Below are 26513 nucleotides of genomic sequence, written 5' to 3'. Positions count from 1 at the left end.
AACAGTTGAGATTCGCTTATGTGATTGCGCTTGAGCAATTGGATGTACAAAATGTCAAAAAGTAAAATGAAATGAAGATGGTTCCACACACATTTTGTTTATTACTCGATTCTCCCTTGATTTAATTATTAAAAATCGCTTTTAGTTCTATGTCAATTTCAAACAATCCCTTGGATCCAATCGCTAAGCCCAATGGGCCACAGTACAACGATTAAACAATTATTGAACCCAAATGGCCCATAAACCCACTCCGATTTTCGGTTATCAAAGTTTCGGCTTCTCCGAAACGGCGGGAGGCAGTGAAATCGGGAAGACGAGAGCAGCTCTGGTTTGGGCAAAGCTCACAGTCAGAGTGAATGGAGAACGTAAACGAGAGTACAAGCGTTCGAGTTCTATGCCCTAAGCTCGTCCTTCACAAGAACGAACCTGGCCTCCAATGGCTGATCGGATCCCCATTTTTCCCGCCACACACCGTCGTCTCCACCGTCAGATGCATCCACACCGATTCCTCCTCTCCCGACTACCGCAGAGAATCAGGTACCGAAATTCTGTTTGTTTCGCGAGGAAATCGAAGAAATTGAATAAATTTAGTGTTTTCGGGCATTTGCAGTTCGATTTTTGATTAGTTTTCGTAATCTGAGCAGAAGAGCTTCGGACATTACTGTTGAAAGGATTTGAGGTGATCGGAGCATTGATCGTTGCAAATTCCGGTGATGGAATGAGCGCCGCCGGCGAGGCAATTGCTGCGGCACGAAGGCTGCGGAAGCTACTCTGCGGAGACATTGGAAAAAAATTGGATAGTCGACAAGTAATTGGTGGTGTTGCGGATTGTAGTGGTGGTGACATTCAGTTTTTCGTGTCGAAATCCGAGAGCTTGACCAGCTTTGAAGCTGTGAATGTGTTGTATGATGATCATCCTGAAAAGTATGTTTGGGAGAGGGGCTGTCTGCTCCGGTGTGAGCTTCCGTTTAAGCTGCCAATCTATTATCCAGTTAACAAGCCAAAGGGTAAGTTTTTCTGGTGGTGTTTTTCGTAGATTTGTGTAGTTTCATTTGGAAATTTGATTGAGCATTGGTGGTGGTTCAGGCATGGTTGTTTGTTATGTTTGGTACTGTGATTTGGTTTGCTTGTGGATGAATGAGCTACTGACGAGAGCTTTTACTCGCTAAAATGAGTGCATAACATGATTTCTGAAGCGTTATTTTATGCGAGTGTAGAAATTAGATTGCAGTGACTTTTTCGGGGTGGTGGAACGCTAGTGTGTAGTAGAAGGGTAGATTCATGGAATAACTATACTATAGTTGACCGCTTTAAAAACAAAGGAAGACTAATGAAAAGGGCTTGAAAACTTTGAGTTTTAACGATAAGGACAAAATAAAAGATAAAGTAAATAGTACAAGATTGACTTTTTAGTGTAAAAATGTGGTTTTTCGTTAAAGTGAACAGTACTGGTAGCTTTTCATTAAAGTTCCCAAGGCTTTGTTGAGTGTCTGTTGACGAGAGTATGAGCTGGATTTGTTCAAAGTTAACTTTTTTTTCCCAAATGCCTTCTCATTCATTTCTGATTTCATACTTGCAATTGGATAAAATTTAGCCACGGTTTAACTCTGCCTTTTGGATGAAGGGGTCCATGTGCTTTATTGCAAATCGATTTGAATGGTGTTCATTTCTCGTGTACTATTGTATTAGATTCAGAAAAGATGTTTCGGCATGCAACCGAAGCAGTTATTGCAAAATTCAAAGATCCAAAGGCTGTGTACTTGGTAGAAGCATTAAGCAAAACATCTGCTGAAGTACCCCAACCTGTCATCCTCCGCGGTATAGATTTGGATTTTGACACAGATCTCTCAAATGTCGAACTTGGAGGAGAAAGCGCTCAAGATTCTGAGGCTGGTCTTTTGTCATGTTCCCACTTCTGTTTAGAAAGTAAAAAAGGTGCACCGGTATATTCTGTTGAGGTAGGACAAAGTGAAAGAGATTCATTGCTTATTTGAGATCTTGTAATTTTTCCCTTGGTAGTTTGTTTAAATCTTCTTTTAGCAATAACAGTAAATACTGGAATTCAGTTTTTGATTAGCTTTCCTGCTTAGCATGCAGATAGAATCCAAGTAAGCATTCTGCTGAATAGTTCAGATAAGTCAGAAAAATCTATGGCACCCGTTGCTGAATATTTTCCAGGTATTGCTTGCACTCTTAATCATATGACGTACAGATATACATTTTCAATTATGAAGCTTTCTAGTGGAGATTATATTTTTACTCAGTTTAATGGAATTTAAATTGTGTGGTTTCAGCTTTGGAAGAAGCCAAAGTTTTGGTGGTCGATTTTAAGCTAGAAGTGCTCTGCTATTCAGCCAAGGGTCTCCCACTGAAGCATGCAGTTTCAAAGTTATTGATTCTGGGGTTGATTGATCAGTTTAATTTAGTGGGAAATACAGTCCTACCCAACCTCTTAGCACAACATCCTCAGGTAAGGCAAACCATTTCTTGTATAATATCATATGGATCTCTCGTTCTTACTATCCATCTAAATACTAATTCCAACCAGAAAATTCAGAAACACAAGATTAATTCTAGTACAAGTGAGTAATTTCCGTTCCACTCTCTCTTTCCATGTGCATGCTTCCTGCTATTGTATTTCATAAAGACATCATCTGGCAGAGGCCAATTGTTGATTGTGAGCCCTTAAAATTCACACTTCGGGTTTACCAAGTTCTTTTACCAAGAAACTAGTTTCTTTTCTTCTTTATGTATTAAAAGGTCCAGTCTTATTGGCATTATCCTCATTCCACTGTGCAATTTTCTTACTTTTTTTGAAATTTACACTGTGCTTGTGCTCCCATATCATATAATTATGGACTAGCACATATGTGCACATGCTCGAAAACCTTAAGCTTTGTCTGGACATTCCGTAGTATCTGATGCCCGCTCACAGAAATGTTGAATAAAAAGCTAGTACAGTGATTAATGATTATCAGAACAGCCAGATCAAACTTCAAGTAACTATTTTGTTTGTTGCATTTGCAGCTACATCCGTATCACTTTAGCCCTCCTGGTGTTCTGCATCCGATCACTGTTGTCTATGAACTCAACTATGGGGAAACAGAAATGAAGCAAGGTACGCAGTGGCAAAGATGAAATTTGCTTCCTTCAAACACTCTATTTTTGAAAGAGTACTAGTCTTAAAACAAAAAGGTTAAGATGCTACTACGTGGCTCGGGCTCGTCACAGAAAACTTAGAGATTGCTCTTTTTTATCATCAAAATAAACACTTGCATCTCTTTTATGATTAAAAAGTTGCTTTTGCTTCAGTGTTTGTGAATGTGGAAAAGGTAGGATTATTTCTCAGATGGATGGATTTTTAGAGAGGAAGCTTATACAATTTTGTAATTTGCTCTTAGAATTAGTTTTCTTAATCTTGCCATAGCCTTCTGCAGTTGAAGTTAGAAAATCTTTGCACTTAAGACTGGGTTTACCTTTTGATCGTCCTCTTCTAAGAATTGCCAACGCTCTCGATTTCTCTACATCGAGGGATGCTGTAAGGAGTGATGCAAAGTGGAAAGGTAAACCATTTTCCATTGAATAGGCAACGTCATCCCGTCTCCATAAAGAAACGTTTTCTTTTTCTTTGGTTTTTTTGTTGGTAATAACTATTTTGATACAATTCTATGGTTATTTCAGGTTCTAGTTTGCTCAAAGATGCACACGTTGGGATTCCAAGCAGTGGCGGTTGGTGGCTGCTCTTGTTTCTTTGTTTATTCCCTTTCCCTGCCTTCTATTAATTGAATTTTGTTTATGCAGTTTCTGGGGGCAGTATGTCTTTGGTGCAAGGCTCTTATGAATACTACCATTATCTACAAGATGCCTTTAATGATTCGGTAATGAGCGTTCTCTATACCTATTATTCGTAACTCAACGGATAAAAGTTACTCTAGGGATAACAGGCTGATCTTCCCCAAGACTGAAACACCCAAATACTAGTTCTAACGGATGTGTGTAATATAAAGTTTGAAATTTATTAATTCTATGATTTATGATTAAATTTTTTTTTGAAGATACTAAAGAATAAAAATCCGAAAGCTCTTCTTTGTGGTTCTGCGGTTAGGTTAAATTTTCATTATGATTGAATTAAAGGAAAACTAATGAAAATAATTTGAAAACTTTGAGTTTTAACGACAAGGACAAAATAAAGGGTAAAGTGAATAGCGTTTCGTTAAAGTAATAAGTACCGCGGGCTTTTCATTAAAACTCCCTTGAATTAAAGCTGTCTAATAATTCATTTCCAGGAGTGCCCTTCTTGGCCTTCTATGAGTTTTAAATTCAGTTATGTCAAGTGTTGTTTCATTTCCTTGCTAGGGTTGGGGTTGTGCTTATCGCTCTCTACAAACGATTATTTCATGGTTCAGACTCCAACACTACACATCCGTAGAAGTTCCTTCTCATAGGTAAAAGATGTGCCAAGCGTAGAATTTGCTTTGCCTCTGTTAATCGTTTCGCTTTCTTTTCCGACACCTCATATCAGCATCGTATAAATTCATATTAGGGAAATACAGCAGGCACTTGTAGAGATTGGTGATAAAGATCCTTCTTTCGTTGGGTCACGCGAATGGATTGGCGCCATCGAGTTGAGCTTTGTCCTGAACAAGCTTTTGGGTGTAAGTACCATCAATGTGGTTTACTGAGAATTTCTCAAGTAAAACGCGCCGGAGTTTAACAATATTTGTTTCTTGTATCGAACAGGTTAGTTGCAAAGTCATGAATGTCCGATCTGGAGCTGAGCTTCCCGAAAAATGTCGAGAGCTGGCCTTACACTTTGAGACTCAAGGAACACCTATTATGATTGGTTAGTTCTTCCCTGTCCCCGTAAATTTGACGCTTCTCTGGATTAAAGATGGTAGATATTTTGCAGAAACAATTGATGAAACACAAAATGATAACCTCTTATGACTCGATATATAAATGCAGGTGGTGGAGTTCTGGCATATACGCTATTGGGAGTTGATTACAACGAAGCAAGCGGAGATTGCGCGTTCCTAATACTCGATCCTCACTACACAGGCAGTGACGAACACAAGAAAATTGTAAATGGCGGATGGTGCGGGTGGAAAAAGGCTGTCGATAGCAAGGGAAAGAGTTTCTTTTTGCATGATAAGTTCTATAATCTTCTGCTTCCACAGAGGCCTAATATGGTTTGATCTATACAAAAATCATCATCGAATCTATACACCCTGTTATGAAATGTAGCATCACATTAAGCAGCAACAGGCATTTGATCTATACAAAACGATCATGTTTAAGAATTAATTGTGAAATTATGCTAATCATGTCTAAAATCTTCTTTGTTATGCAAGAAAAATACATTAGAAGTCAACAGCGATTTGAAATCTAAATTCTAACCTATCAACAAGTGCAGATAATACAACGTTCCGAAGCGGCAAATCTCTTTCATCCTCTTCAATTCACACCGGTGGTAGTGGCGGCCGCAGCAGAAGCAGCCTGATCGTGGTGAGGAACTTCATCATACGCGCCAGTCTCCTCATTGTATGAGTACCAAACCCCAGATGCAGCAGAGCAAAAGAGTCCTGTGGATGGATCGTAATAGTAACCCAAACTGCTGCTGTAATAGTACCCCGAATTCTCATCAAACACATAATCATTCTGCCCTTCAGAGGAACCGCCTCCTGCTCCGTTAGAATCCGAGGGTCTAGCAGCAGCATTAGCATCTTCTTCATCATCATCCTCACCAAACATATCATATCCATCTCCAGCAGATTCACCACCATTGTTATCATTCCCAACTGGCGCGGCTGGGATGCCTTCGAGTCTTGCCCTAGCTAAAGTCTCGTACCCTTGAGCCTCCCTTTCGAAAATCTCCTTCTTCTCATGATTCACATCGTACTCCCCGTGCTTGTCCATTAGCGTCACAGCATCCTCAGTCAGCTGCTCGAAAACCCTCTTCGTCTCCGGCGACATCTTCACCTTCTTGTTCCCCTTCAACCTCCTCAGAGCCTGCAACACTGTTTCGCCTTCCTCGAGCACGTCGGCAATGCGCCTCTTAATCTTCCCAATATCTTCATCTTCCGGTGGCAAATCCGCCGCATCATCTTCGGCTTTCGGTATCGGAACATGTAATTTCGTAACCCCAGCTTCAACACTATCAAGCCAAGCATCCTTCACTCGGTTCCCCTCGGCATACTCCACGAAATTCCCCTCGGCATCGAAATAACCCTCCTTCCTCTCCTTCTCCAAGTTGAAAGGGTCCATCTGAATCCCGTCATCCACGAAGTTGTCGTAATCCAATTCCTCGCCGTACGCGACTTCAGCGGCGGAGACATCGTCGCCGATCCCGTCGTCCCCGAAGCGCCGCCGCTTCTCGCGCTCTTTGGCGGCGAAACGGGGGTCCGGAAACTCACCCCCGATCTCGTCGTCATCCTCGTCGGCTCTGCGTATCTTCACGGGTTCGTCTTCCCGTTTCGCCTTCTTCCCCTTGGGAAACTTAACCTTCCTTTCTGCCCTGGGTCTGTCGGAATCGGAATCGGAGTCGGAGAGCTCGGGGATGGGGCGCTTGCGATTGGATCGCGACGGAAGATCTGGTTCCATTGAAGAGATTGGAAGCAAATCGAATCAAGACGGAGGTTTTTGGGATGATGTAATTACTGACCGATATTTTTCGCGCTGAGAAAAGTTGTGTGTTCTGGAAAGTTGAGACCGTGGTATAAGGGGTTTTGTGGAGATGTTCTTAAGTGCGTCCGGATACGGAACCGGATCCCCTTCGAAGCAATATATGCTAAGCCTACTCAGCAGTTATCCTAAAATTTGATTCAATGATTATAAATGGATGGGTATTTTAAAAGTTATAATAATTGTAATCGTCGGATCAAATTTTAACAGTTCGGATGGCCTGCTCAGCATATATTGCTCTAGAGGAGATTCGGTTCTTCTGGATACGGTCACACACACACAATGTATTATTAATAAAAAAATAAGAATTGTTATTGACACTTCAAATTTTTTATATTTAGAAGAAAAAAAAACATTTATTAGGATGATAAAATGAGATTTTTAGAATGCTAATAACATTTTCTAAAAAAAATAAAGGTATATGACACATAATTACTGCTCGTGTTCCGTGACACAAAAAAATCTCTCGTTTTTGTGAGGAGATTTTCTTTTTTACATGGTTTTTGGGCAACAAGATACAAGGTGATCCATTTCCTATACACTCTAGAGGGAGTACAATTGAACACTCTTATTTTTAATTTTGTAACCAATTAGCTATTTTAGTGGTACATTTTGGAAAATGTTGAGTGGTGAATTTCTCCATTAAATTAATTAAAAATAAAATTTTAATTTTTCTCTTCTAATTTATTTGATTTTTTAATATAAAACAATTTTTAAGAGCTTTTCTAATCATATAGGCAAATACGGTTGGTAAGAAAATTGAGTGAAGGATGACGGTCGATGTTTTCGTTGACAGAAAGTTTACGGAAATGGTCGGTGACGGAAAGAGAAACATGTGAAGGGATGGGAGCTTCCTGTTACGGTTCTCAAACAAATTTCATCGTTTAATTCAATTTGTTAAAACTTGGTTAGATTTGTTATTCAAACGGAATGATTATTAGCACTTCAAAGAAGTTATCGGGTATGCTTTTGGATGCAACAAAATTTTAAAATAAACCAAAAAAAATGGTAAAATTAATCACAAAGGTAAAAGTGAAAAGTTTGGGTAAAAATAGGGTTGATGAGTGTCCTAATTACATTATTGGGTGTAAATAAAGCCCACACGTCACACAAATTTGGGATTTTGACGTCTAAAGGCCATATTACACGTCATCCCATACTTCTGAGATTGCCCAAGCCCCCAAAACGCACCGTCTAATCCCTCATTTCCCAGGAGATGGTGGCATTGCTAATTTGCTAGTAGCAAAAGCTAGCTGCAGCTTATCCAAAAGGAGCCAAACCATGGCTCTCATCCGCCGCCAATTCTCTCCTCCTCCGTCACTTCCCTGCTCCCACAGCCACCCTCCACCAAACCACCACTTCCCAAAACCCTGCCTCTTCGTATTCTCCAAAAATCTCAGACTCTTCTCTCTCTACTCAGCTCCGCCCACTCCTTCCTCTCTCTCCTCCGCTCCCATTTTCCTCCCCTTTCTTCAAAACCAAGAGGAAGAAGACGAAGACGAAACTGAAGAAGAAACAGAAGAGCCACCAGCACTCGAAGAAGATGAAGAAGAGGAGGAGTACCCAGATGACCCAATTCTCAGATTCTTCAAGTCCCGCACTTCAACCCAAGACCCTGAGCGCGAAGGCAAGTTCTCTCTCCAAAAGAACCGCCGCTCCGCTTGGCGTTTGGCTGACGGTACCCACCTCGCAGACGAATCGGAACCCGAAACCGGCGTCAAAAAACTGCTCGGAGAACAGAAACAACAAGTTGGTCCAATCAAATTTGGTTCAAATGCATCGCCTGAGGGAATTGTCCAAGAGATTCTGCAAAAGGCAAGGACTTTGCCGCAGAATTTGACGTTGGGAGAGGCTTTGGGGGGTTTCGAAGGAAGGGTTGGGGAGAAAGAGTGTGTGAGAGTATTGGAGGTGATGGGTGAGGAGGGGTTATTGGTGGGTTGCTTGTATTTCTTTGAGTGGATGGGTTTGCAGGAGCCGTCTCTTGTGACGCCTCGGGCGTGTTCGGTTTTGTTTCCGATGCTGGGGAGAGCTGGTATGGGGGATAAGTTGATGATTTTGTTTAGGAATTTACCGGCCAAGAAGGAGTTCTGGGATGTTCATGTGTATAATGCTGCAATTTCGGGCTTGATGTGCTCCAGGAGGTATGAAATGCTTTGGTAATTGTGTTTTATTTTGCCATTTGGAAGTTTAGATTTCGCTTTTCGGTCAATTTGTAGTGATATCATATTAGTAATTGTAGTCTGGCTACGAAAAAAAGGGACAATTGATATATCATTGATAATGTACTGATATCACTGAGATCAGCACGATGTACCAACATATTGTAGAAGCATTTTCGACAATATCGATGCACATAGAACTTTTGTTGGTAGTTGTCTGAGTAGGGTGTTATATGATGAGTTACTGGAAGTTTGAATTGTTGGGATTTTAAGCATGTTTCAGTAGACCCGAGGCAAAGCCTTCGTGCTACTTGCATTATGCTCTTAATCCAATTTGTTTGATTATTCGTTGAAAGAACAAAAAATTTGGGAAAGTTGTTGTTGATGCTTGCAAGAGATAAAGTGACTTGCTAGAATTCATTTGATATTTACTGACTTTTTTCAGGTATGATGATGCTTGGAAGGTGTTTGAGACTATGGAAGCAAATAATACCCTTCCGGATCATGTGACATGTTCAATAATGATTACTGTCATGAGAAAAGTTGGACGTAGTGCAAAAGATTCATGGCAGTTCTTCGAGAGAATGAACAGGAAAGGTGTCAAATGGAGTCAAGAAGTTTTGGGTGCTCTTATAAAATCATTCTGCGATGAGGGGTTGAAGAGTGAAGCCCTTATCATTCAAGTAGAAATGGAGAAGAAAGGAGTCTCATCAAATGCCATTGTGTATAACACTTTAATGGATGCCTTTTGTAATACAAACCAAGTTGAAGAAGCTGAAGGTCTCTTTGCCGAGATGAAATCAAAGGGGATTAAACCAACATCTGCCACTTTTAATGTTCTAATGAGTGCATACAGCAGAAAAATGGAGCCGGAGATTGTTGAGAAGCTGCTGGTCGAAATGCAGGATATGGGACTAAAGCCAAATGTCAAATCCTATACTTGTCTTATCAGTGCATATGGGAGGCAGAAGAAGATGAGTGATATGGCTGCGGATGCTTTTTTGAGGATGAAGAAGGTTGGTATTTGTCCAACATCACATTCTTATACAGCTCTTATTCACGCGTTTTCAGTCAGCGGCTGGCATGAGAAGGCTTACATTGCATTTGAAAACATGCAAAAAGAAGGACTAAAGCCCTCCATAGAAACCTATACTGCTTTACTGGATGCATTTAGGCGTGCTGGTGACGTGCAGATGTTGATGAAAATTTGGAAACTGATGATCAAAGAGAAGATTGTGGGGACTAAGGTGACATACAACACTCTTCTCGATGGATTTGCCAAACAAGGGCACTATGTGGAAGCAAGAGATGTGATTTCAGAATTTGGTAATGTAGGCTTGCAGCCAACAGTGATGACATATAATATGCTGATGAATGCGTATGCACGGGGAGGGCAACACTCAAAGTTGCCACAGCTGTTGAAAGAGATGGCAGCTCTCAAGTTAAAACCTGATTCTGTAACTTACTCGACCATGATTTATGCCTATGTTCGTGTTCGTGATTTCAGACGAGCATTTTTCTACCACAAGCAAATGGTAAAAAATGGACAAGTGCCAGATGCCAGGTCTTATGAAAAGCTTAGGTCAATTTTGGATGTGAAAGCTGCACGGAAGAACAAAAAGGACAAGAGTGCTATACTCGGTATAATTAATAGCAAAATGGGTTTGTTGAAAGTTAAAAAGAAGGGAAAGAAAGATGAGTTCTGGAAGAACAAGAACAAGCGTTATGTCAGAACCGATAACTCAGAGTGATGTCAATCTTCAGCTTATCACTTTCTGCATTTCTTTCAAAAGTTTCAGAAAGGTTATGACATAGTAGTTGTTTCGTGTCTGGACTGCCTAAGTTGGAAATTTGAAAAAATCACCTCCACACAGAAGTTGTTAGGGTGAAATTCTCTACAAGATCTGCGTGATCCTTCACAAAACAAGAAGATTGGCTGCAGCTGATGCAGGCCAGTCTCCGTTGATACAACTAGGTAAGCATATCTGTTCATATGTCGATGTAAGGGAAAAAAGTTCTTTTGCTTCCCCAGTCCCCTGTACTAGTCTACAATCTATTTGTACTGAAAAAATGTTGTTATTTGAGCATAAATCTCATTCAGCTCTCATGGATTTCCTGTTCTTGTAGTATCCTGTAGTTATGAGCCTCTTTGCTTTTGCGTGTTTTAGAACTTCGGCTGCAAGGCTCGGGAGTGAGCTGACTGAAAACCGTTGAGGAATAGTCGGCTTACAGATTTGTTGTTCGTCCTGGTGCACAAGTTCCGGATGGTTTCCCTTCCCAGGTCCACTTCTTTGCTCGGGTTGGCTGTTGAAGCCGGAGACCTATTCAGTCTTCAAGAGGATAACATCCAAACTCTATACAGACAGTCAGCATTTGTTCCAAAATCCAGTTGCAATATCTTTTTGTATGCCTTGATGCTGAAGAATCATCACCTAATATGGATCAGCATTGGGTGGGGCCCGGTCAGAGTTCAAACCCAACGAACTGGGCTGACCGGCCCTAAGAGCAACTCTACTCTTAGGGCGATAATTGCACGGGCTATTGGACAGCTGTTAATTATTGTCTTAGTGAACAGTAATCATCCGAGGGTAGCTCTAATCTGCAAATGAATTGCATGGGCGATTGACTTCAAAAAATTATTTTTTTCATTAATAATAAAATATTATGTTTAATTTCAAATTTTCTTAATTTTCATTTTTTTTCCATTTTTCTGTGTTTTTTAAATAATTTTTTAATGTTTTTGAAATGAATACAGACCCTTGGATTACCATTTTTTGCAATCCAAAATCCCAGGTTGTGCCACGTGGGATGAACCTTTTTTTAGATTTTTTATTTTTATTTTTATTTTTCTGAATTTAAGAAAGCAGATCAATATGGATTGTCGGATCTAAGAAATCCAACGACCCATGTTGGAACAAAAACTGAGTGCACCTGAGTGCAGGTTCCACTGACACTTTTTTATCAGCTCACTCTCCCCACTTGCGAGTGAAGACCACGCACCTGACATAAAAAAAAAAAAAATTATAACGTGGCTGACAATAGGCTGACTTTACCTGACGTCAGATTGCTTCAAGCAAGGCTTCATGCCAATCTCGCTCGACTGCTTGATCTGTGGGAGATGGGCCCACTTAAAAGATGAGGTAGTTGGATTAGGTTGGAGCAGATTTTGGAAGGGTTGTAGGATTCAATCACTCAATAGGTGAGGCAATTTGTAGGGGTGGAGTTGCTCTAAATTAATAGCCCATGACCCACTTTGGCCATGGATTGTGAGCCAAGTGATGACCCTTTATTGGACCATGACAAGCTACACCAAAAGAATTCATGAGTCAGCCAATCAAACTACATAATTAGATGCAGCATCACTTAGCAAACAAGATAGATGCATAATTGGTAGTTAACGCACAATGTAGAACCAATTTCCAAATAGAGAGTATAACCAGAATTAATTTACAAAATGCAACATCAGTTCAAAATGCAGCATCGAAGCTAGATGGTTAATGTTTTTGCTCACAAAATTTAGACGCATATTCATTTTCTTTTTTAGACGTTTAAGAATCAATTTACAAACAGAATGTAGAACCATAATTAATTTACAAAGTGCAACATTAGTACAACGTAAATGCATAATTGTGCAGAACCAATTTACAAACATAAAGTAGAACCATAATTAATTTACAAAGTGCAGCATCGAAAATAGATGGTTAATGTTTTTACTCACAAAATTTAGACACATATTCATTTTCTTATTCAGATGTTTGACAATCATTATACATATAAACTAAAAAAGCCTGAAACATCTAAAACACTGAAATTGGTTTTTCACGAACTGGAACATTGAATTGTTTGGTAAAATCAAGTGCAAAAAACACTTGATAATGCAAGCATTTTTTTACAATTTTCTTTTGCAAAATCATGTGCAAAAACACTTGATAATGCATTCGTTTGTTACAGAGTTTGAATTATAATCATTCAAAAAGATGATTTTGAGTAGTAGGAAAACCTTTGAAACACTAATCTTTCTGGAAATCCGGCTAAACTTTGTGAATCACTGAAAATCCATCTTGAAAGTTTCGGAAACTATGCAGATTTTAGGGTTTTTTTGTATGGGAAAATATCTTTTGTGTGAGAGGGAATTTGAAATGATAGGTTTGGGGAAGTGGAACGCAGGTATTGAATGGAAAAGGGGAAGAAACCGGTTGGTTTTATTGATTTGTCGTGTTGTGGTTAACGTGACCGTTTATTAACGGTTATAGTCGAGTGGCATGGGCCGTAATTTTAGTCAGTCTGGTTGGGCTTGGTTTTCTGTTATTGGGTTTTTTGTCCCTTTTTGTAATGTTTTAAAAGGTGTGGAGTTGTGTGAAATATGGTATATATTTGTGTCTCTATAAGTAAGGCTCCCATTTTTTTTTTCCAATTTTCTGTGTTTTTTTAATAATTTTTTAATGTTATTCAAATGAATGATACAGACCCTCGGATTATAATTTTTTGCGATCTAGCACCCCAAGTTGTGCCATGTGGGATGAACCTTTTTTCAAAATTTTTATTTTTATTTTTATTTTTTCTGAATTTAAAAAAGCAGATCAATATGGACCGTCGGATCTAAGAAATCCAATGACCCACGTTGGAACAGAAATTGAGTGCACCTGAGTGCAAGTCCCACTGACACTTTTTGGTCAACTCACTTTCCCCACTTGCACGTGAAGACCACGCACTTGACGTAAAAAAAATTATAACATGGCTGACCATAAACTAACTTTACCGGATGTCAAATCGCTTCAAGCAAGGCTTCATGCTAATCTCACTTGACTACTTGATCCATGAGAGATGGGCCCACTCAATAGATAAGGCAATTGGCTTGGCTTGGAGCAGATTTTGGAAGGGTTGTACGATTCAATCACTCAACATGTGGGGCAATTTGTAGGGGTGGAGTTGCTCTAAATTAACAGCCCATGACCCATTTTGGCCATGGATTGCGAGCCAAGTGATAACCCTCTATTAGACCATGACAAGCTGCACCAAAAGAACTCATGAGTCAGCCAATCAAACTACAGAAGGCAGAAACGTCATCCAACAAACTAGTGACAACTTTCACTAGATACAAGGAATTGTTTTAAATGATCAGGCTTACCTTTGACAAAGTGGCAACTACCAACACAGTGCAAAGTGCTCAGCTGAAGCTACGTGTGCGAATTGCGCGCCAGCAAAGTGGCAGCTACCAACACAGTGCAAAGTGCTCTGTTGAAGTAACTTGTGTGAAGTGCCGACAAAATTTGCTTACTAAAACTTGTTAGATTGCCTAATTTGTGTAAAGTTTCTCAAGTTTCCACTCTTTTTCTCGTCCTCCACATTTATGTTCATTCATGTTTTAGATTAAACAAATCAAATAGAGAATCAAAAGACGAAAATAGTATGCAAAATCATCTCCGAAAATAACTATTCTATCAATGTCGAGTTAAAGACCTTACCATGCCAAAAATTGACAGTAATTGACTCCTAAATGGTTAAAGACTTTGTTCGAGTAAATGGTTTAACTATTTACTTAAACACAAAACAAAATTTAATGCGTCAGATTAATACAATTTTTTTCATTAAACAAATTCCATGGTAACAAAGATAAACCTCATCAGGACAAAACGACAAAAAACAGGGCAGAAGCGTAAATTCTGCGAGATATCCCAAACCGAAACCCTAAACCGGGTTAGACCGGACTCGGGTGGAAGCAAAAGATAGGGCCAAAACATTTTATGCTGGCTTTAGCGGGAAGGCCACGTGGACGGCCCAATCACATATACACCCAAAACCCCCACAGTGATGACGTGTCATCATAACCGTAGCCTCCCTATAAAACCCACCGCATCCCTACACTTCCATTCTCATCCATTTTCCCTTTCTCTCCCCTCACCTTCTCTCTCTACAAATCTCTGACCGATTGAGACTCCAACACTCACTCACAGATTCGGATCCACCTCCGCCGGTTTCTGATAAACCCGGACCAACCCCGACCCGCCGATCCGTTAGATTGTCGTCGTTTTGTTTCCGGGCTAGCACTTGTCTCCCGCCCTTTCGGCGCTTCCAGTGGGAGTCCGGAGCTCTGAGATTTGGATATCCGATTGCTTCTCCTGTTCTTGGCTCGAGATCCGGGCCAAGCACAGAAGAAACAGGTTCGCCGTCCTTCCGACTTCGTATACGTACAGGTTATTTTCGAATTTTTTGTTGCGGGAAGAAACGGATTCGCCACTCTTCCGACTTCGTATGCATACAGCATCACTGAGTGGATTGTTTTCTTGTTGTGTACGTCGGTGGTGTTTGGATGCTGAGAAAGTACGGGAAATGGAAAGGAAAATGATGCATGTGGTGTTTGGTTTTCGCATTGTTTGGGGCTCGGAAAAATGAAATCTGTGCTGTACTGAGTCTGATGCTGCATTTTTCTTTTGTATTTCTTCAATTTGCTTCCCTTTTTTGGTAGCCAAACAGTTTTTAGCTGTAATTTTTATGTGTAGGTAATGCTTGCTTAATCCGTTTTCAATATTTGAGTAGTTTAATATTTGCTTAGGTAAATTCATTTTTGATATTTGATTAGTTTTACACTGCTTAGATAAATGTAAATCCTTTCCTGTAGGTGAATTTGTTTTCACTTGGGCTTTCGGTTTTAGTTAATCGAAGAACGGTGGAAACTAGAGTGATCAACTTGAAATTAATTAGATCGAATGATTAATCTACATTTTTACTAAATATTAATATTCATATAGGACTTTTGGCTGGGTAAATGGCCTCGAGTGAGGGATTTCTGACGAATGAGCAGAGGGAGATGTTAAAAATTGCCAGCCAGAATGTGGAGGTTTTGTCGTCATCACCGAAATCCCCTACATCTTTTCTGTCTGAACACCATGTAAAAGCCCCTGCTGGTGGGAAGGCACCAACAGCTGGGATAGCTGCGAGGCATGTACGCCGGTCACACTCAGGGAAGTTGGTGCGAGTAAAGAAGGGTAAGTCCCCATTCGGCACTTTGTGATTTGGTTTGATTTTATTTTAGCTTACCACTACGTAATGATGTTTATGGTTTTATTAATATCTCTAGTTGTCCACTCGCCCCTATGCTTCGTTATCTCTGCGACTCTTGTTATATTATTGTCGGCCTTATAAGAATTTGTATGCATATATCCAGTGGCGGATCTAGGATTTTAAACTCGGGGGTCCCAATTATAAAGGTCAAAAAAATTATAGACAAAAATAACATTGAAAATTTAAATATAATACATTTCATTCAAAAATCATATGCAAAACAATATTACAAATTATAAAATCATAATTCAAGTGTCCATTACGAGGTTTCATAAGTTACTAGGGAGTACCTAAGTTATTGATTATTTAATATGAAGCACTAAATTTAAAGGGGTGCGCTATTCACACACCCCTTTTTGCTTCTCACACACCCCTTTTTGCTTCTCACACACCCCTTTTTGCTTCTCACACAACCTTTGTTTATTTCTGTCATTTGATCTTCTTTAATTCAGTCAATCCGACGGCCGCAAATTAAGAGGGTGTGTGGATAGCACATCCCAATTTAAAACACTGGTTAAATAAAACTCTCCCCAAACTCCCACTATCTTTCTAACTAAACACACCATTTTTCTCTTTTACTAGTTTCCAAACATTCACCTTCTCTCTCACTAAGAACAAAGCTGCCATACCTCCACCAACCGCCTCCCTCCCCATTCTCCCGAAGCCATGGTAGCTTCACCACCAAATTTCACCAACCCATGACAGATCATATCCATCTTACTAACCTTATGAAGGAAATTTCACCCATAAGAAAAATTACTAAGATGGTTGAAATAATTTGGGAAAGTTTGGGCTTATGTACTGCCCCCACCAGACGATAGAGAAAGGTTGGAGGAGAAGTGGGTGGCACCGACGGATGAGACCATGGCAGAAGCAAGGAGGAGAGAGGCAGGAAGGGTCCCTATTTCTTTCTTCTCCGTGCGCGGTCATCTTCTCCGAGAAGAAGACAGCCACTGCAACCTACACAGACCTCATGCTCGAGTACGAGGGGTCTCCGGAAAATTTATAGCAACGATTTAGGATTGCCAACGGGTCCTGGGACCTCCCTGGTCCCTATGTGGATCCGTCCTTGCATATATCAATTGAATTTTTAACCTTTTAAGTAAATTATTGCTACTCTAGTTTTACACGAACCAGGACTTTACCTTCTATAACGGTGTACATCTCATGCATATTATCGCCGAGATTACTGTAGTAGCTGAAGTCATGAACCATGATGGTGCTGTGAAACTTAGTTACACTGCAAAAATATGCATCTCATGCATGATTTTGAATTGTTGTTCTTCTATTAAGCTACTACGTGTGTAGCTTAACTTAGGCTGTTGATAGGGTGTGATTGAAGTGGGTAAAATTCATGACTGATTAATTCTAACCAAGGTAGTACTTAGATTTGGTCAGTTTTAAAGTTCTTTTCTTTATAGCTCTGCGAGTTTTAACTTTTTATTTGATGTTGTTCGTTTGTGCTGAATCGATGATATTGTAGATGGTCATTAAAATTATCTATTTCTGGTATTTTGTTGGTGGGACTGATTCTCGTCTTTGTCTTATGGCAACAGAGGGAGGCGGTGGTAAGGGCACGTGGGGAAAACTGCTTGACACTGATGGCGAAGCCACTCTTGATCGCAATGACCCTAACTATGACAGTGGCGAGGTAATAAATTTTCAAGTTTAGTGTATATATATTTCCTACATTTATTACTTTGTGCTCTGATAAGGTAGATTGAAAATTCTGAGTTCTAATCTAATTTCTCTGGTTTGATCAGGAACCATATCAACTTGTTGAGTCAACTGTCACAGATCCCTTGGATGAATACAAGAAAGCTGTCGTTTCCATCATTGAGGAATACTTCAGCACTGGTGATGTGGCAGTGGCAGCATCTGACCTCAAAGAACTAGGCTCAAGTCAATATCATTCTTACTTCATTAAGCGACTTGTTTCCATTGCCTTGGATAGGCATGATAAGGAGAAAGAAATGGCTTCGGTTTTGCTTTCATCTTTGTATGCTGATGTCATTAGTCCTCCCCAGATTAAAGATGGATTTTTCATCCTTCTTGAATCTGCTGATGACCTTGCAGTGGACATACCGGATGCAGTAGACATCCTTGCTTTGTTTCTTGCTCGTGCAGTGGTTGATGACATCCTTCCCCCGGCCTTCTGCACCAGGGCAAAGAAGGCACTCCCAGAATCTTCAAAGGGCGTTCAAGTAATCCAGACTGCTGAGAAGAGCTACCTTTCAGCTCCACACCATGCAGAACTTGTGGAAAGGAGGTGGGGTGGTAGCACCCACATTACTGTTGAAGAGGTGAAGAAAAAAATTGCTGGTCTACTGAGGGAATACGTGGAAAGTGGAGACACTTCTGAGGCTTGTAGGTGCATAAGGGAGTTAGGTGTTCCATTCTTTCATCATGAGGTTGTGAAGAGGGCTTTGGTTCTTGCCATGGAGATTCAAACAGCAGAACCGCTAGTAATTAAGCTGTTAAAGGATGCAGCTGAAGAAGGCCTGATTAGTTCTAGTCAAATGGTAAAGGGCTTTTCTCGATTGGTGGAGAGCCTTGACGACCTTGCTCTTGACATTCCGTCAGCAGTCAGCTTGTTCCAGTCCCTGGTACTCGAGGCGACAGATGGAGGTTGGCTTGATGCTTCCTTTTTGAAATCATCGAATGAAGATGGTGATGCACAAGTTGAAGATGAAAAAGTGAGGCGGTACAAGAAAGAGATTGTGCCCATAATCCATGAATATTTTCTCTCAGATGATATCCCAGAACTGATCCGGAGCCTTGAAGATCTTGGGGTACCTCAATATAATCCACTATTCTTGAAGAAGCTGATCACCCTTGCAATGGATCGCAAGAACCGTGAAAAGGAAATGGCATCTGTTTTGCTTTCTGCCCTTCACATTGAGATCTTTTCAACCGAGGACATAGTTAATGGCTTTGTCTTGCTTCTGGAATCTGCAGAGGATACAGAATTGGACATTTTGGATGCTTCGAATGAGCTTGCTCTTTTCCTGGCAAGGGCTGTAATTGATGATGTTTTAGCTCCTCTGAATTTGGAAGAAATTGGCAGCAAGTTGCCACCAAATAGCAGTGGAAGTGAGACTGTTCGATCGGCTCAATCTCTGACTTCTGCTCGTCATGCTGGCGAGAGGCTCCTGAGATGTTGGGGAGGCGGGACTGGCTGGGCTGTGGAGGACGCAAAGGACAAGATAGCAAAGCTGCTAGAGGAGTTTGAGAGTGGGGGTGTTCTGAGCGAAGCCTGCCAGTGCATTCGGGATCTTGGGATGCCCTTCTTCAACCATGAGGTGGTGAAGAAGGCACTGGTCATGGCCATGGAAAAGAAGAACGACAGGATGCTAGACCTGCTTCAGGAGTGCTTCAGCGAAGGACTGATCACAATCAACCAGATGACTAAAGGCTTCACCCGAGTCAAGGACGGGCTAGATGATCTGGCTCTTGACATTCCAAACGCGAGGGAGAAGTTCAGCTTCTACGTGGATCAGGCGCAGGAGAAGGGGTGGCTCCTCCCTGCCTTCGGATCACCTGCTGCGGATGGCTCGCACTAACCCAACCCAGGCTCTGTAGCTTCTTGAGAAGGAACACATGTTTTTTGGTTGCTTCTCTCTCATGTAATGTTGTTGGCCATGAGCTCTCTCTCTCTCTCTGTCTCTGTACTGTTTAAATTCGTGTTTTTTCTGATCTCTTTTGAAAGGTGGATGTGGGTATTGGGATGATATTTAGATTTGTTCTCAGATGTTTATTTTGTGTTATTAATGGTTAATTTAGTCAAGGAGATTATAGTGATCCCACTGCCCATGTATAAAGCTGCTGTTTTTTGTTTACATTGACTGCCTTCTGAGTCGTGAACGGAATTCTGCAATGCAACCGCGTATTCTATACACCGATTCGTTGGACTGCCGGATTTTGACGCTCTCCTTCGGCTGGCCGGCAAATACCAATGCATCTCATTCACCGATTTGGTCTGTGGTCGGAACATCCCACGGATTAGCTACATTCTTCTACTGGGGTTTTTGGAAGAGCGTTTAGTTCGACTGATGTCTTATGTCTCTCCTTTCTTTGGGGCATTTGAGTGGCCAAAAAAAACCTCTGCGGAAGAGTGGACTGTAGCGGTAAAACCTCGCAATTGATAAAGTACATTACGAGAAAAATTTATATGTACTGAGAATTATATATGATAATGGATGAATGATAGTTTCGGATTGCCAGGGAGAGATTGTCCTCCCCAACCTCTATCATGTGGGGACCGTTTCTCTAGACAAAAATTCAGTAAAAGTAGGCTTCATGTTGGTCCCAAATGTTATCCATACCATTTTAAGTTCAGAGAGAAAAAAAAAATAATAATAAAGGAACTGTAGAAATGATTAAGGGAATTTTAACAAAAAACTCTCGGTACTGTTTATTTTAATGAAAAATCACATTTTTATATTAAAAAATCAATCATGATACTATTCATTTTAGCTTTTATTTTATCCTTATCTTAAAACTTAAAGTTTTTAACCTATTTTTCATTAGTTTTCCTAATAATTAAGTCTTTTTCAAGGTGGTTTAGCATTATCTTTTAATTAAAAAAATCCAAAATAAAAAAATAAAATAAAATAAAATATGAAGGCTACGCACCGTTTCGGTGGTCTCGATTCCCTTCCTTCCCTTTTTTTTTTTTTTAATTTCTTCTTCGGGTTAATGGTCACTTCCTGGTTGTTACTCTCTGTTTGGTTGCCAAGAAAATCAACCGAAAGAAAAGAAAAACTCAGGAAAATGGTCTAAACAAAAAGTCTTTCAATTTCTCCTCCTCCATTACTGAAAGGCCGAAAGCACAAAAATGTCCGACCACAACGAGCCACAGCAGCCGTACCCAGCCGCAAAGAGCTCAAAGTCGCCGCCACAGCCACCGAAACCCGCCGCTTTCTCCGCCAATCTCAACTCCGACCATCCCGAAACAGACGGCGCAGCTCCCTCCACGTGTCAGCACCACCACACCTCCCCAGTCTTCTCTTTGCTTCCCCCTTACCCGAAATCCTCCGACGGGCAATCAGCAGTCAACGAAGGCATCGAAGCCGAAGGCAAACGCTTGAGCAAGCTGGGAAAAAGCAGGTCGAGGAATTGCAAGGTGGACTGTGCAATGGATGATGGAGCTGATGCTGCCGATGGGTATCTTCCTGGTCAAGGAATTTCGTCGTCTCGTGAAGAAAAAGTCAGCAGCCTCAAAACTGTGAGAACCCATTTCAATGGCGTTTGTGTTAATTCACTGCTTCTTGAAATTTGAAAATTCGATTGAAATTTTGACTGAAAATTTGAAATGGTTGTTGGGTTTTGGTGGTTGTAGGGTTTGGTTCATGTGGCGAGGCGGATGCCCAAAAATGCCCATGCTCATTTTATACTGGGTTTGATGTATCAGAGATTGGGGCAGCCTTCAAAGGTGGGATTAGTATACTTGTATATTGACTCTTTGGTTGGATTACACGGCTAGTATGTTACTGCGGATGTTTTCGTGTTCTAATGAGTTCCGGGTTTTAGGCAGTTTTGGCATATGAGAAGGCAGAAGAAATTTTGCTCCGCCCTGATGCGGAGATTGACAGGCGTGAGCTCCTTTCACTAGTTCAAATTCATCATGCGCAGGTTGAGGACTAGTCTTTTGGTAAATTGTAGTTTTAGGTTGGTGTTTTTACGTAGTTATGAACTTTGCTGATCCAGCTGGTCTTTTTTTTATCAATTGTCAAGTGCCTTATGCTAGAAACTTTGGGGGATGGTAGTTTCGACAAAGAACTTGAACCTCAAGAGCTTGACGAAATTAATTCCAAACTAAAGGAATCAATGCAATCAGATGTAAGACAGGCAGCTCTGTGGAATACCCTCGGCTTGATACTACTTAAGACTGGTCGTCTGCAGGTACAAGTCTGTTGATTCCATTGTTGGTTATGGTTGCTCTTTCTTTTCCGTACCCTCACATATTCTGAAATGACTGTTATTACTTTCTAGAGTGCAATTGCAGTTTTATCATCTCTGTTAGCTGTTGCCCCCGACAACTATGATTGTCTTGGAAACCTTGGGATTGCTTACCTTCAAAAGTAAGAGCCTATATGTGTAGATACATTAATGCCCTCTTCAATGTTATGACCTCTTGTATCCCTTTCTAACTCGAAATCTTTGCAAATGGTCTTTCTTCAGCGGAAATTTGGAACTTTCAGAAAAATGTTTTCAGGAGTTGATACTCAAAGATCAAAATCATCCTGCGGCCTTAATTAATTACGCTGCCCTCCTTTTATGTAGATATGGTTCGGTTGTTGCAGGTATGCTTTTGATGAGTTTGACTCTAGCGATATTCTTTTTAACAATACCTATTATGTAACTTTTTTGAGATCATAGTGAATACTGGTGAAATTTTGCCAGAAAGCTGTTATAATACGTTTAGTTGGAGAACCTGCATGAAATAGCTTGCTTTTGGTTTAATTCTCAGGTGCTGGGGCAAATGCTGGTGAAGGTGCTTCTGCAGATCACACTTCTGCTGTCAATGTCGCGAAGGAGTGTTTGTTTGCATCACTAAAAGAAGATCCTAAAGCAGCACATGTGTGGGCTAATCTTGCTAATGCATATTATATGACCGGTGATCATAGAAATTCCAGCAAGTGCTTGGAGAAGGTGCTCGTGGCTTATTGCTATAATAATTTATTGCTTATTTCTTGAGGTGGTTCATTGGTGTTTTTTTTTCTTGGTTTTATATTCATTTTGTAGAAAATGATGATGCAAGAACGTTTTCTTCGCATGTTTTTCTTTCTTTTTAGAAAAACAAAAGAACTTATTATGCATACTCTCATTAATTATGCTTGTGTTGCGTACTGGTCATTTGCTATTGTAAAGGACAAAGTTTTCATGCTTCTTTTACCGTTATGCCTCCTACTCCATCCTTAATCGCTGACAAGTTTGAGCTGTTTTCTCTTATCATTGCATGCTCCTCAGGCGGCAAAACTGGAGGTCAATTGTTGTATGTCTACTCGATATGCTGTTGCAGTTCACCGAATCAAGGATGCAGAAAGGTTTCAAGACCCTAGTGACCAAATTTCCTTGGCAGGAAATGAAATGGCTTCAATTATAAGAGATGGAGATTCTGTCTCGGTTGAACTTCCCATCGCATGGGCAGGCCTTGCGATGGTGCACAAAGCCCAACATGAGATCGCGTCAGCATTTGAAGCTGAACAGAATACCTTAATGGAGGTAGAAGAGCATGCTGATTATAGTTTAAAGCAGGTAATCACAATTGTTCCTTCTAATATCATCTTTGCACAACCTGTCGGTTCACATGTGCACAATCTGACTATGCAGTAAACAAGAGCCTTTGTTATCATGTATAATGGAACTTAGAAAGCTCGCCGAAAATTCGTATCTTTCAGTTTCCTATGTCTTATGTCACCCTTCATTGTTCTGTATGTTATTTGGAGAATCATATTCATGTTCTTCACAATGCACTTCAACTTAGGCAAGTTGTTCTTATGTAGGCGGTAGCAGAGGATCCAGATGATGCTGTGCAATGGCACCAGCTTGGTCTCCATAGCTTATGTACTCGGCAATTCAAAAACTCGCAAAAGTACCTCAAAGCTGCAGTTGCCCGTTTTAAAGAGTGCAGCTATGCATGGTCAAATCTAGGTGTGTCCAATCTTAAGACCCATTTTCGTATCTTTTTAATACTTTTAGTTATCTCTCTCTGTCTCTTTCTCTCTCTGAAGTTGGTGAAGTGTTCACCTATTAACAAATACATGCATCACCAGGTATCTCACTGCAACTATCAGATGAACCATCGCAAGCTGAAGAAGTTTACAAGCGGGCTTTAGCATTGGCAACAACTAAACACGCCCACACTATATTCTCCAACCTCGGAAATCTCTACCGCCAGCAGAAGCACTACGAACGTGCCAAAGCAATGTTTACAAAGTCTCTAGAGCTCCAGCCTGGCTATGCTCCCGCATTTAACAACTTGGGTCTCGTATTTGTTGCCGAGGGTCAGTGGGAGGAAGCCAAATTCTGCTTTGACAAAGCCCTCCGGGCAGACCCGTTGCTGGATGCTGCCAAGTCTAACATGCTTAAAGCGGTGTCTGCATCAAGTTCATCTGCAGGCCTGTCCTCTAGTCTTCTTCAAGATTAATTTGTATTTTGTAAGCAAGTGTAAGGGGTAGGTATGGTTTCCTCAGTCGTGATTTAGAATTGTAAAACCGTATTAACTTACGAAGTTACGAAAAAACGAGGAGAAGCCTTCCTCTGTATTTAGAGGGTAGAGCTGATCTTCCGGTCCGATGCTCCGTTGTATCTCAGTTTTGTATCATAAGTCAATTTTTCAGTGCAGAAAATTCTTGTCGAATGCATTGTTAGTTTCTTTCTTTCATTTTGTTGAGATTGGGTTACCTCTCCGATTAATGTTTGATACGCACAATATGGGCAACATGATCATGCGGGCAAAGGTTCAATACGATAGGTTGACATGAAGTTGGGGGTGTTTTTTTTATTTATTTATTTTTTTTTTTTTTAATAAACGATATTATTTACACTAAAGGGGAGGGAGAGAGGGGGTGTGCTTAGCTTCATAATGGGCTAGGAATAATGTAGTTCAAACTCACATTTGGCAAGAATCAAACCTAAAACCTCTTACTTATAAGTGAAGAGGAATATCATTGGATCGTAGTACTAAGTGGCGAAGATGGGGGTGTTTGACACAAATAACAAAGTGCATGCATGAAACGGGTACTAGTAAGAATTTTGTAATTTCTTTTTAATTTGCTTATGATATTATGCTTGTATCTTTTAAATTATTAATCATCATGTTTAAACTATCATTTGTCTTGATACTTAGCTACCATTAAGATATTTAGAAAAATAATTTGATGCAATTTTGATTGGAGGTTGTTCGTAAAATTGGCTAAGGCCTTTTGTTTCACTTAAGGTGAATACTACGTTTTAAGCGTTCCATGGTTTTTCAAAAGGTTCTCTCGTGGCTAAAACTCAAGTATTGTTTTAAGGGGTCTTTTGATACGAGTCCAAAGTAACTAAAAATTAAACCTATTTCAAAAGTCAAAAGTCACTAAAAATTAGACCGATTTCAAAAGTTGGCCTATAAAATTGGACCTATTTCAAATTTTCCCTTGTTTTTTTTTTTTTTTTTAACGAGCTTTTTAAGCATTAATTACAAAGGGAAAGAAGTACGACCCTACGGTTTGGCCGCACAAGGGAAGTCCAAAATTTAGCAAGAGGCTAGCAAGAAAAGGTAGAGCTTTGCTCATCCGCCCAATTTTTTTTTTTTTTTTTTATTTTTTTTTACGTGTAAAAGGTTGAGGTTAACTAAAATGTATTTAGTTAAATCTCAGCCACTCATTTGTATAATAAAATGTGCGTGAGGGAATTTTCAAACAAAGGCATGCTTGTTGTTTTTGTTAAGAAAATAAGAAATGTATGAAGGTAGACATCACATGCTTTATGCAGGTTGTGAGCAGCGTTAAAACATAATAGCACAATGCTTGTTCTAAACTTACTTTAAAATCTTTAGTTCATTCCAAATTTAGAGCAAGCATCATGCTCAGATTATACTTTAACGTTGGTCACAACCTGTATAACACATGTTGTCTCAGTCTTAGGTATTGGAGTGAACTAAAGAGTTTAATTTTATGGTCATTGTCCAATTTCTTGCGACCCTTCAAAATCTTCTTCCCATTTATTTATCTTGCTTATGTCCTCTCATTCTTACATATTTTCCGAGAAAGTACCCATTTTTTTTAATGTGTAAATATATAGTTTTGTTCAAGACAAGAAGAAATGGTAGAATACTAGAATGTGGGTACATGAAAGAAATTGTGGATGATGATAAGCTTTCATAAGGTAATGACGTACATTATATGTCATTCTAGTTGATTGGTTGGATTGGTCTTGTAGTTGCGTTTGGGTTGCTTCGACTAAGAATATGATTGGTTTTAGTGTTTGTTTTAAATTAATAGCAGTTGTTATTTAACTAGTTTTATGCAATTTAATTTATCTAATTTGTCTAACTTTATGTCAAAATCAATTTTTTCAGTTTACCAAGCAAAAGAAGAGGCCAGCGTAGCAACACTTACATGCAAAAGCAATTTGACGAGGTCTAAAGTGAATGGTCTGAGTTAGCGTTTTCAAGAACTGATTGGTGGTGTGATTAGTGGTGTATACATAGGGTAATCTCAATCCATATGCAGTGTAATTGATTGTGGTGGTATCTCATTTTGGGCATCTAAAATATATATACGAGTTCATCCATATGTGACAGTAATCAGTATGAAAAAAAAAAAAAACTAATGAATGTGTTTCTATTTGGACCCAAAATTACATCATCGGCCCGTGCAATCAAGACTGTTGAGTAAACATAGTTCCCAACCGTTGGATCGAAGGGTGAGGATCGTTTTGTTATTATTGAAGGATAATATTATGATTTTTATCATAATTATCTTTTAATGATAATTAAGATGAGATATGTATCTCCAAGTTGGAAACATGGTAGCACAATTCAAGTTGATTTTGGATGTTTGGCATGTGAATGTGTGGGTGTGATCAGTTTGGTTGACTGACAGATTCAAGTGGTATGCTGCA

At 40.0% G+C, this 26513-nt stretch overlaps 5 protein-coding genes across 9 annotated transcripts; 4 read left to right on the top strand and 1 right to left on the bottom strand.

Annotated features, from left to right (window-relative positions):
- The first annotated feature begins 254 nt into the window (after positions 1 to 254).
- Positions 255 to 5333, top strand: LOC137710898 (putative Ufm1-specific protease). The gene is made up of 13 exons (XM_068450056.2): positions 255 to 537; positions 645 to 1007; positions 1690 to 1958; positions 2091 to 2178; positions 2295 to 2470; positions 3028 to 3118; positions 3438 to 3563; positions 3682 to 3729; positions 3802 to 3878; positions 4357 to 4445; positions 4544 to 4655; positions 4741 to 4843; positions 4966 to 5333. The coding sequence occupies exons 1-13, from the start codon at positions 357 to 359 to the stop codon at positions 5193 to 5195; spliced, it is 1953 nt and encodes a 650-aa protein (XP_068306157.2). The 5' UTR covers positions 255 to 356; the 3' UTR covers positions 5196 to 5333.
- On the bottom strand, positions 5232 to 6600 carry LOC137710899 (uncharacterized). The gene has a single exon (XM_068450057.2). It carries the CDS (start codon positions 6598 to 6600, stop codon positions 5455 to 5457), a length of 1146 nt encoding a protein of 381 aa, XP_068306158.2. The 3' UTR covers positions 5232 to 5454.
- A 1320-nt stretch (positions 6601 to 7920) lies between these two features.
- EMB1006 (Pentatricopeptide repeat (PPR) superfamily protein) lies at positions 7921 to 11519 on the top strand. Of its 4 annotated transcripts, none has more exons than XR_015963447.1 (3): positions 7921 to 8822; positions 9286 to 10815; positions 11009 to 11519. XR_015963447.1 is itself a non-coding variant. In XM_088695503.1 (2 exons), exons 1-2 carry the CDS (start codon positions 7963 to 7965, stop codon positions 10589 to 10591), a joined length of 2166 nt encoding a protein of 721 aa, XP_088551629.1. In that variant the 5' UTR covers positions 7921 to 7962; the 3' UTR covers positions 10592 to 10951. The 4 variants fall into 4 exon arrangements, 1 of the variants encoding a protein (XP_088551629.1); XR_015963449.1 differs by having other exon boundaries at positions 10978 to 11519; XR_015963448.1 differs by having other exon boundaries at positions 10968 to 11519.
- Positions 11520 to 14709: 3190 nt separating this feature from the next.
- On the top strand, positions 14710 to 19703 carry LOC137710468 (MA3 domain-containing protein). Of its 2 annotated transcripts, none has more exons than XM_068449495.2 (4): positions 14710 to 15001; positions 15590 to 15826; positions 17459 to 17553; positions 17666 to 19703. In XM_068449495.2, exons 2-4 carry the CDS (start codon positions 15607 to 15609, stop codon positions 19463 to 19465), a joined length of 2115 nt encoding a protein of 704 aa, XP_068305596.1. In that variant the 5' UTR covers positions 14710 to 15001; positions 15590 to 15606; the 3' UTR covers positions 19466 to 19703. The 2 variants fall into 2 exon arrangements, with proteins under 2 accessions (XP_068305596.1, XP_068305595.1); XM_068449494.2 differs by having other exon boundaries at positions 14710 to 15034.
- Positions 19704 to 20551: 848 nt separating this feature from the next.
- On the top strand, positions 20552 to 24267 carry LOC137710883 (tetratricopeptide repeat (TPR)-containing protein). The gene is made up of 10 exons (XM_068450038.2): positions 20552 to 21129; positions 21244 to 21336; positions 21435 to 21536; positions 21639 to 21806; positions 21897 to 21985; positions 22086 to 22207; positions 22375 to 22556; positions 22875 to 23162; positions 23411 to 23558; positions 23681 to 24267. The coding sequence occupies exons 1-10, from the start codon at positions 20740 to 20742 to the stop codon at positions 24052 to 24054; spliced, it is 1956 nt and encodes a 651-aa protein (XP_068306139.2). The 5' UTR covers positions 20552 to 20739; the 3' UTR covers positions 24055 to 24267.
- Positions 24268 to 26513: the final 2246 nt, after the last annotated feature.

The sequence above is a fragment of the Pyrus communis genome, chromosome 6 (assembly GCF_041283825.1).
Source record: "Pyrus communis isolate YQ-2024b chromosome 6, ASM4128382v1, whole genome shotgun sequence".
Classification (NCBI taxonomy): Eukaryota; Viridiplantae; Streptophyta; class Magnoliopsida; order Rosales; family Rosaceae; genus Pyrus; species Pyrus communis.
The sequence above is the reverse complement of the archived record's forward strand: the minus strand, read 5'-3'. Positions and strand labels throughout refer to the sequence as shown.

What these genes read in the sequence shown, in the direction of transcription:
- EMB1006 (XM_088695503.1), top strand. Translation starts at nt 7,963, where the DNA reads ATGGCTCTCATCCGCCGCCAATTCTCTCCTCCTCCGTCACTTCCCTGC. An exon ending in GGCTTGATGTGCTCCAGGAG is followed by an intron (nt 8,823 to 9,285) that starts GTATGAAATGCT and finishes GACTTTTTTCAG; the next exon opens with GTATGATGATGCTTGGAAGG.
- LOC137710899 (XM_068450057.2), bottom strand. Translation starts at nt 6,600, where the DNA reads ATGGAACCAGATCTTCCGTCGCGATCCAATCGCAAGCGCCCCATCCCC.
- LOC137710468 (XM_068449495.2), top strand. Translation starts at nt 15,607, where the DNA reads ATGGCCTCGAGTGAGGGATTTCTGACGAATGAGCAGAGGGAGATGTTA. An exon ending in GTTGGTGCGAGTAAAGAAGG is followed by an intron (nt 15,827 to 17,458) that starts GTAAGTCCCCAT and finishes TTATGGCAACAG; the next exon opens with AGGGAGGCGGTGGTAAGGGC. An exon ending in CTAACTATGACAGTGGCGAG is followed by an intron (nt 17,554 to 17,665) that starts GTAATAAATTTT and finishes TGGTTTGATCAG; the next exon opens with GAACCATATCAACTTGTTGA.
- LOC137710898 (XM_068450056.2), top strand. Translation starts at nt 357, where the DNA reads ATGGAGAACGTAAACGAGAGTACAAGCGTTCGAGTTCTATGCCCTAAG. An exon ending in TCCAGTTAACAAGCCAAAGG is followed by an intron (nt 1,008 to 1,689) that starts GTAAGTTTTTCT and finishes CTATTGTATTAG; the next exon opens with ATTCAGAAAAGATGTTTCGG. An exon ending in TCCTGAACAAGCTTTTGGGT is followed by an intron (nt 4,656 to 4,740) that starts GTAAGTACCATC and finishes TGTATCGAACAG; the next exon opens with GTTAGTTGCAAAGTCATGAA.
- LOC137710883 (XM_068450038.2), top strand. Translation starts at nt 20,740, where the DNA reads ATGTCCGACCACAACGAGCCACAGCAGCCGTACCCAGCCGCAAAGAGC. An exon ending in AAGTCAGCAGCCTCAAAACT is followed by an intron (nt 21,130 to 21,243) that starts GTGAGAACCCAT and finishes TGGTGGTTGTAG; the next exon opens with GGTTTGGTTCATGTGGCGAG. An exon ending in GATTGGGGCAGCCTTCAAAG is followed by an intron (nt 21,337 to 21,434) that starts GTGGGATTAGTA and finishes TCCGGGTTTTAG; the next exon opens with GCAGTTTTGGCATATGAGAA.